Source organism: Pinus tabuliformis, chromosome 8 (assembly GCF_031772625.1).
Source record: "Pinus tabuliformis cultivar Carrire ecotype Pingquan chromosome 8, CPIR1, whole genome shotgun sequence".
In the NCBI taxonomy this organism is placed as follows: domain Eukaryota; kingdom Viridiplantae; phylum Streptophyta; class Pinopsida; order Pinales; family Pinaceae; genus Pinus; species Pinus tabuliformis.
The window spans coordinates 545080700-545091006 of NC_142294.1; the positions used below are offsets into that span (position 1 = coordinate 545080700).

Below are 10307 nucleotides of genomic sequence, written 5' to 3' on the forward strand. Positions count from 1 at the left end.
TCTTTTTATATTTAGTCCATAACCCTTGTTCTATTTATGAAGGCTCAAGAAAGAGGTTTTATTTAAGTGAATCCTATGGGCCAAATACCATATTTGTAAAAGAGGTATGGTAAATTAATAAAAATATAAAAAAACCAAAGGTATGGTAAACAAATAAAACATTTTTTATATTTACTCCATAATTCACCTTATATTTACGAACACTCAAAAAATGTGTTATATTTAGGTGAAACCTATGGGCAAAATACTATGGGACAAATACCATGGACTAGATTGTTGTTAATACCATGCAAAAAAACATTATTAACCCTAATATTAGTATTAATAAAAATAAAAATGGCACATGGTATTGACCCATGGTATTCACCAAAATGGCAAATGGTATTGACCCATGGTATTCACCTGGAATGTAGCCTATTTAAATGGGGGAATTAAATCAGCATAGATCCATCTTTACTCTGGATCTGCTAACCCCCGAGAGGTATCAAATGTCGTGATATGAAAACTAGCATAGAGTGAAAAAATATTTGATCCCTCTCGGGGCTTCTTGGATCAAGAGTAAAAATGGATGTTGTAATTTAATGTATGTTAAACATTTTAGCTTGGTTAAAATAAAAAATAAAATAAAAATCAACTATTAATTTTTATAAATTACTAATAGTAATTTTTAAGCTCCAGGTTTATGATAACCCATGGTAATACTAAGATCTTACAAGATTTTATAATTGAGTAAAATATTCGCCTGGTGACAGATTCACCAAAAAAATTATATATACATATTATATTATTGATAAAATCGCCTTCCATTTTTCCTATATACCATGGAGATTCGCCCATTTATTATACTTATAAATTTAGGGGGGGTTCTTAAAATTTTCCCTGCTTGAAAACATAATAGAGAGGCCACCACTGAAAAGGCTGGACCAGAAGATGTAGTCCAGGAGTATTGGGTGAACTCCTTATTAAACTTGCTATGTTTATATGTTTCCCTGTTGTGTTATCTTTAACTGCTTCAGTGTCTGGGTATTTCACAATCTTATCGTTCTGTTGCATAAAATAACATAGACACATCCATGCACATGAGTCTGTAATACCTTATTAATTGTCTTAGATTCATTTCAGATCAAAAACTGACCTTGCATCTAGCTCAAATGAATTAATGCTACTTTGGACTAACATTAATTACCAAAAATTTAATGTTAAGCCATAAATTTGAGGAAAATACACCTCTAGCTTGTTTTGGCTATTGTGTTGTTACCTTTCTTTGGTTGGCTCTTGACCTACCCACTACCTACAACTTTGGATGGCTCTTGACCTACTCACTACATACACCTTTGGCTGGCACTAACCTTACAAAAAAACATTATGAATTGTAGCCTAGTTTCCTTCCCTACATAACACATTCAACCTCACACATAATGGAGCTTGTCCATAGTGAATCAACAACACAATTGAGGTTGTCCACAGTGAATCAACAACATAACAAGGTGCATTATTCTAGCCAATCGCTTTCCAGTTCGCAGCCACAGTATATTAGTGACACACCATGTCTCATTCGACAATTTGCAAATTGATCAATATCTTTTTACTTCATGGATGCATACAAAATTGTATTTAAAAGAGCATGTAACGATAAGATGTATACACATAAAAGAAGCGAAAAATAAAAGAAAACTATGAGAGATAAAGTCACAAACCAAGTTTATAACGAAGTTCACCTAGTGTGAGTTACATCTCTAGGCCCAAATCAATGTGGGAAGACATCTTTCATTGATCTTCGATGAAATCAAATTGCATTACATTTACAAAAGATAGCTTATACCTCCACCTCTGGGGATGGCCTAAAAATGCACACCTATGCTAAAGAAATGGACTACGCCGTTTAGTTTGTGGGGAAAAATCGTGAAAAATAACTATAAAATCAACTCCATTCTCTATTGGTGAGCTCTAGAGCATTAGGGTATCTCTTGGATTCCCTACAAGATTCTCTATAGAAATATTCTTTATAGATTCCAATGAATCTTTCTAAAAAACTGTTCCTAGGTGGGGTATGGTTGCAACTGGTTTTGGGTTCCGCAGGCAACGTTGGGTTCCTCACTACTGGTTGCTCTTACATTTTTCCGCTCAAATGAATTCCCTTTCAGTTGCTCTTTTCGGTTTTAATTTTAATTTTAGTATTTAGGGCTTAATCTGCATGACCAGTTCAAATTTATTCTCTCAAAGACCAACACATACCCATAAGCTTGCCACATTCCACAAAAAAATCTGCCACATAACTTCTTGCTAATGTTCTCACTACAGATATCAAATAGATAGTTGACCATAAGGCCTGAAATTTACACATAATAAACTCCACGAGATTGTGGAACAACCCTTTTTGGGTCTTTGTTGAAGGAAAAAAAAGCATGAAAGTTTAGGATACGAAGATAGGCCAATTCGGATTTCCAGGGCATTGACCACCACTAGGAGAGGTGTTAAATTATTAGAGCCTACACATTTAGGGATTTAGACAGAGAATATTTGCATAAACTTACAAAAATTGAAATGGAGAAAAATTGTAAGAGAGAATGAATTTTTTATAGTGATAAAAAAATCAATACATAAAGCAATTATGTTAAATTTAACTCCATACAAACATTAAAACTAACTAAATCTATATGTAATATACATGTTTATCGTTTCACTGTAGGCAAATACTAAAACTAACTAAAACTTTACATATACTTTATAATATACTTTATGCTATGTTAATGTGCATGCACACCAACACCCCACTTTAAGCGTAATTTACTTAACCATAATGCAAGATAGATGACTTTGACCATAAAGCCATTTTAGATATCAAAATACAAAACCAACTGATGGGTAGTTGTGTGCTTCAACCAAGATGATCCTGTAGAAATTAAAACTCCTGGTTAGTGAAAGACTATATAAGTCTTTTTTTTTGTAGAGTAACATTCACCAGGGATTTCAACCTCGTTCGTTAACCCAAATTTTATGGAATAATAGTTGTGATAATTTATTAATTTTTCGAAGGAACATAGGTGCTCATACAATTGGGTAGAGAAGTGGGGCCAATTTGTAATGGACCTAATATTACGGAGTTCAAGCAAACGAAAACAGAATTCTCTATCAACCGTTGGCTACTCTGCAATTGACGCGGACTTCTCCCTCGTTGTCAGTCAATACGCCAATATTTCCCATTTTTACCATCGCAGCAGCAAACGCTTTCTGCCACTCTACGACGTTAGAGCCCGAGTTTGCAGTCACACTGGATTTGGTGTTTGGATCCGTTAGCAGAGTTGCATCCGATGTAAACAGACCTCGGTTAGCTAGAACTTCGTTGTAATACACGTTGTCAAGGATGAATGGCGTTTCAGGATCCATGAACACGGTGGTGGTGTTGGGCCGGGCACAATTCTGCTTCAGTACCTGAACATACATTGGATCAAGGGACGGATCCATCGTATTCGAACCGCGGAAATTGTAGAGCCTGCTCGCGAATATAGAACAGTGAGAGACGCCAATTGTGTGTGCCCCTGCATTTTTGCGCAAACAACACAAACATGTTTATACTCCACATATGCTTTTGCTCAACCATTATTATCATCTGCAAGAATTGACACATTGACGGTTTGCAGGTCACTGGATATACCTGACAATGTCACCATCTCGTCCTGGGATAGACCTTTGGCTGCAAACATTTGAGTTAGCTGGGTTACATTGGAAGTAGGCCCAGGCATATTTTCCGGAATATCGGAAGATAGTGAAGTATTCCCATCCTTTCTTCCAGCAGGAACATGCCACCAAAGGGGATATAGAAGAGGCGATGCCTGCGATCAATTGTGATTCATTATTATAAAGCATTGGACATTGCTACTATGCTATGCTACGCTACTTTTAATTTTGTGGTTGTTATATATATGAAGTTTAAGACGAATACCAGCAATGCACTGTCTCTAGCCGCAAATGCGACTATATCTGCACAGGAGACCAGCTTTGGGCAGACCGCCTCTAGTAGCGATTTCGCTGTGTCAATCACCTCGAATCCCCCAAGACTCTGATGGTTAACTGGAGAGTCTTTCTCCGCTACGAATTGGCCAGGAATGGAGTCGATGAGAACAGAACCATCGCATCCCTGAAAGTGCAGGAGCTCCAAATACTTATTTCAATAACTTCACTCTAATAACTCAGAGGAGTACATAACAAAATATGTCGGGTGCCTACCCTGACGAAACAATCGTGGTAATGCAACCGTATAAGCTTAGCAGCTATTCCAGAAAAGTTCAAGAATGCACTGCTAACTACCCCAAACACAATGGCTTCCGCAGAGGGACAAATAGTATTGTAATAACCCACTGCAAGGTTGTTATCGCCCACTGCAGACACAGCTAAGGCACAAAATAACACAGCAAAGAGCATAGCCTTCCGGCACACAGTTTTTGCCATTTAAGCTCCCTAAAAATCGGCAGCGTCAAAAACACCAGAAACTAAAGTCACTGGATCCTTAATTTTCTTGATAAACGAATATAAAGCCCGAAAACCTGAATAGTAAAGCCTGAAACATTATCTGATGCTACTGAAATTCTCACCTTTGATAACAGCAGGCACTAGATCGTTCACCGAGATGGTAATCAAAATCCTGATATGGGAGAAAACAATAGTCAAGTTTGCTATTGAAGACCAGACAGACAATTGTGTATGTGAAGCTACGTATTTAGGGAGTTTTTCAGTGGGATTTTTTTGGATTTTCTGTTACTGAATCGTGTGGAAAATTGGGAGGTGAAATTTTGATTTGTGTTATTTAAACTATCTTGATCTTATATGGATTCAACACCCTGGAAAATCTTTACTGCATTGTGATTGCACAGCACTACCCATAAGCTTGTGATTTCAATAAATTTTTATCCATAAGCCTGTGATTTCAATAAATTCTTACCCAATTTTAGAGACACAAAGCAGTTGTCTATAACGCAACTTTTTGAAAGCCTTTCCATCGGGTTTTCCGGTCAAAATCCGGCAGGAATTTATTGGAATCGCAAGTTTGATAGCTAGTTTCTGCACAATGAAAGCGTCCCAGGGGTTTTCCAGGGTGCTGAATCCAAATATGCAGTTAAAAAACCATTTTAAATGCAACAAATCAAGATTTAACCTCAATTCCTTCCGCCGTCACCGGAATCTCCAAAAAATCACATTATAGACAACTCCAACAAAAACCACCATAAAAACTTCCAAAAAAATTTGACCAATTAGATAACTATACAACTAGTTGTGTCCGTTGTGTCCGTGAGTGGCATTGGATGAATATAAGGTACGGCTGTGTATTACTGGCAGTGGCATGTCTGGTCTACAAAGAGTGGATGTTCAGTCTCGACAATTCCCCAGTTTCAATTTTATGGGTTTTCATAGATACCGTGTCAGCCATTATTGGACTAGGTACAGGAAGAGCAGTTATGCTACTCTGTTATGTGGTGTTTCTAGCAGATATATCACGTGTAAATCTGTCATTGACTGTCTCTATAAGGTACATCATGTGTGAATCTGCCAGTATCTTTCTCATGAATGAGTGGAGTTTTGTCTCATCAACAGTTGGAATCTCAAAATTAAACAACCCTTCAAATTTGTTTGTTATGAGAGCTTTAAGAAAATAATGGGTTTTGAGAGCTTTAGGAAATAGTGGTCCTGATCTTGAGGAAAATTTAGTCATAAATTTGCTTGGGCGTCCATGAGGACGAGTTATTTTCTTTTTGGGTAGTTTTCTTTGATGATACGATAATTGGTGATATAACTTGGGATTATATATATATAATGGTGTGGTTGATAAAAGGGTAAGTTTATTTGAATATATATTATAATTTTTTTAGATTTATAGATTAAATCATTTTTCAATTTAATAATTAGGTCTCAAAATTAAGTCAATTGATTATAGAGTTAATGAATGGACGTAGATTGTTGATAGATTTCACAAAAAGATTATTGGGTGGGAACATTGACATCTTATACTTGGAGGCAGGGTCATCTTCACTCAGTTGGTCTTATAGATCTTATAACAATTAGGCACATATCTTCTGTTTTTTGGCCACGATTATTAGGAAAATAAATGGTATTATGGCAAAGTTTATATGAGTTGGCTCTAGGAAAACTTTCAAATTCCATCTCATTAAATTAGAAAAGTTGTCCACTCCCAAGAATTTTGGAGGATGAACCTTAAGTTCTTTGGGTGGGCATGTAACGTACCTCCAGAGCCTACCCTGCTAATTAGCTACTAGGCTTCCTATTCTCGTAATATTTATTCATTTACTATTAAGATCCCCTCATGGACAACAACATTTTTAGTCTATCATTATGTAAACACTAATATATATATACAACACTCATGGCCTTAACCATTGAACACGACAGAAGTGGATCCACGATGTGGACTTTTAGGACCATCATTAAGCTTAATTTACAAATTGTGGAAAACGACTAATCCTGGCATGCCACTCATAAAATTTATAGGTTAATCTCCGCAAGCATTAATTGACTCATTATCTTAAGTCTTTTGCAGTTAGCCTGGCCATGCGTCAAGATCATAGTTCTACAGACATAGGCAAAAGGATTACTAATATTACTCTTAAGCAACATGCAGAATGCTAAACTAACCTCATTGAGTACACATGCTATAGATAATCTGACCATCATAGACTATACCGTTAAATGCATTATACCATACTGATCCGCATGCATATTTGTCTCATGCACCACTATTTTCCATGTTAAAATAAAGACATTATATAACATTAAATAGATACTATGTTGCTTCACTAACATAATGATGATCACCTCTAGGTTCACTGGATATTTCACTCATCCACATGCATAAGAATGAAATCAATTACATGAATACAAATAGCATCATCAACATATATCTTATGTAATACGAGTAAAGAACTGGAACACCTCAATGGATGCAACTCACCTTATAGAACTTAATGCATAGAGTAAATAGCATGAACCTCAATCTCTACAGTTTTAGAATTAGAACCAAAATCATTTAACATGTATAGTTATCATTCTCCTATACAAATATCACACCTACAGCTAAACATATATGTTGAAAAAAATAAAGTCATATACAAAGTAAGGAACAACATACGGTACATTCCACGCATATGAAACCAACTAAAACATCACTTGGAGAGCGGAGCACCACCACCCAACCATGAATCACCTTTAATTTCCCTCGAGCTGAGGTTCTTTCCATGGATCAATTGTCGCCAATTGATCTATGTAATGGGTATTTAATACCCTCATTCATGATATAGTTTCCATTAGTGGTGTCTTGCTATTATTGATTTTTATCCATTTGCCTAGGTATTTTTCAGAAAAGCTTGCCTTTATCTCCTGCGAGGCTTTTCCTCATAAAAGCTTGCCTTTATCTCCCACAAATATTTTATGTTTTTCTTGATGGATACTTATCTCCAATCCATCCAAGCTTATTTAGAATCACATCTAGAATCTTGTCATGAAAGATTTATCCTATCCCATTCCTCAATGGGATTTGGCAAGAATCTCATCTCTTAGTGTCTTGCTTTTCCAAGTGATAAATTTATTAATTATTAATAATGTATTTTCTTTTCATTTTAGACATCACACCTAGCTTTTCTCAGCTTAGGTTAAAATAGTCTGACACACAAGGGAGGGGTGTTACATACTCCCCCCTTAAACATTACACTGTCCTCGGTGTGTTACTGCATCCTCGTTCACAGGTAGCTTTCTCTGAATCCACATCTTCTATGGCCTTGGAATCTGATGCAAATCTACCGATATATATATATATATATATATATATATATATATATATATATATATCATTTACAAGGAGTGCTCCGAACACAACTCCTTCCATTGCTACCTGTAACATTGGTTTCCAACAATTTTGTAAGAAATTTTTAGATGCAGAACTTAACAAATTTTATCATAACTAATATCATAATTTGATATGAAATACTATTAAAGTAGCTATGGCTTATATTGCCCATTATTTATTTTATTTGAAGAATGTATGTTCTCCCCTGCATTATTCCAATCCTTTGTGTTCTTGTCGAACTATTGCTTCTTACAGTTTACCTGCATACAACAAGTCAGTTAGCATATTTGCCACATCAATATGCATAAAACATCATAACAGGTTAGTTCGCATATAACCATCATAACCATAAATACTCATCAGAATCATAATTACATGTATGCCAACTACAAATAAACTACTGTTACTTATCCTTCCTTCTTCGATGCAACCTCTCGGTCGGTTGCCATGCCAAACACCCACCTAGTGTCTTCATGCATACATGTACATAGTGTGTGTTACACACATAGGTATACATATCATGTCCTACTAGTACCATATGTATGGTTTGTACATAGTACAACCTGTACCACTGCACGTCATACCATGTCCATAACGTCACCTGCATGACATACACTTTATCCACATGCATTCCAACCATGTTAGCATCATGCCAAATATTCCTTCATCTATTTCTAGTAAGTAGAAAAAACTATGCGCAGTCTATAAGGAATTTCATGAACATGTTCCATTTATGCAACCAAAGAAAGTTTTAGGTCATACCATTCAAACAATCATTTTCCTGTGTCATGTGCTTGCAACAATATCAACATAATATTATAAAAGTTATCATGCACACTACAACTCAATCATTTGTCACCCGTACAAGATTTAATAACAATGAAATATATCCTCTGCTTAATCATAAATCAGACCATTAACTATTATACTCAGCCTATCATATATATTTGAAGTCTAATAACCATTAGAGCAAATTTGGTTAGTTCTTAACAATTATGTCATATAATGGACTATGGATCTTTTGTATTTCTTCCAACATCTTGTTGGTGTAGGTAAAATCTCATTCAATAACTGGTATGCACCTTCATACATTTCCCAAATAGAAGTTATAAGTGAAAACTTATACTATTCACCACTTCACATCCTTAAGACCAAGAGATTAGTTATCCTCTCTTATCTTATTTGATGCATGTGTTATTTTAATGCTAATATTAGAATTTTAGATCATTACAAGTGGTAATCTAGCAAAATTCATTTTTCTTTACCCAATTTTTTCTTACTATCTTAGTGGCGTTTTTCGAAGAAGCATGAAAACTTGCTTTTAGATTTCCATATGTATGTACACTAGATGTTCTTTTGAGGTTAGTCCATTAAACTTCTTATCATATCATTAAGTGTGTGTATATATATATATATATATATATATATATATATATACACTCACACACACACACACACATATACAATAGGTTGTATCATTCTTTTCACACCCACTTGACCATCTCATTTCTGATTTATGTTAGATTATCATGTACTTTATGATTCTTTCTTTACTCAACTTAATCCCATAGATTCCAATCTATGCATGTTTAATATTATGCATAATTTTCTTATAAGGTTTCATTTCCTTCATTAAGGTGTATCTAGATTATTTTCTTATTAAAATGATTCATTTATTGGCAACCCATATCCAAGACTAATCATGACTTGCATGTGTATTGATCAATATGGTCACATTAAATTTGAAAGACAATTTTGAGGTATTTAACCTCATATTAAAACAAGCCTTGTCATTTATATCTCCCATCCCTTCTTAGGATCTTTTTAACATAACTTCATTTCCTTAAGTTATGTTTTTTTTTGACATTATACAACTCATAATTTGATTGCAAATATGGATAGGATAAGATGACTTATCACTATACTACATTCATGAGTTGATATGTTATTTATGCTTTTCCTTTATATAATAACCGCTTTAAACATGATATGTTGACTATGTCATTAAATATATCAACCACTTATTTCTTACTGAACTAATTGGTTTTGATTCTATTTCAATTTAGTTTTACACGGAATTTGTCCTCCCTATATTCTATAACTATCCAACAATTTATATATTTTTCCATTATTTACCTACCCTGCTATTCATATTTCCAATCATCGTTTTTGAAGGCTTAATTTTTTGACAACTTATAAAGATATTAAATTCCTCATCTAGGAGGGGACACAATAAAACAACTCATGGTAACTCTCCACTTAGTATTGTTTATTGTATGCAACATGCCAGAGTAACTTCTAGTAATCATATATGCTCCCCCTGAGCACCATTTCATCATTAATATAAACTCACATCCAATTTGCAAATTGGTCTATATGATGACAACAATAGGTTAAAAAATACTTATATTTACCATGACCTCATCACATATCATCATTACTCTCAATATCAAGG

At 34.7% G+C, this 10307-nt stretch overlaps 1 protein-coding gene across 1 annotated transcript; it reads right to left on the reverse strand.

The window, feature by feature from the left end:
- Nucleotides 1-3015: 3015 nt before the first annotated feature.
- LOC149236592 (peroxidase 5-like) lies at nucleotides 3016-4449 on the reverse strand. Its single transcript, XM_089368967.1, has 4 exons — nucleotides 4228-4449; nucleotides 3944-4138; nucleotides 3656-3833; nucleotides 3016-3539 (listed from the first exon to the last, which is right to left on the reverse strand). The coding sequence occupies exons 1-4, from the start codon at nucleotides 4447-4449 to the stop codon at nucleotides 3133-3135; spliced, it is 1002 nt and encodes a 333-aa protein (XP_089225093.1). The 3' UTR covers nucleotides 3016-3132.
- Between the last annotated feature and the right edge of the window lie 5858 nt (nucleotides 4450-10307).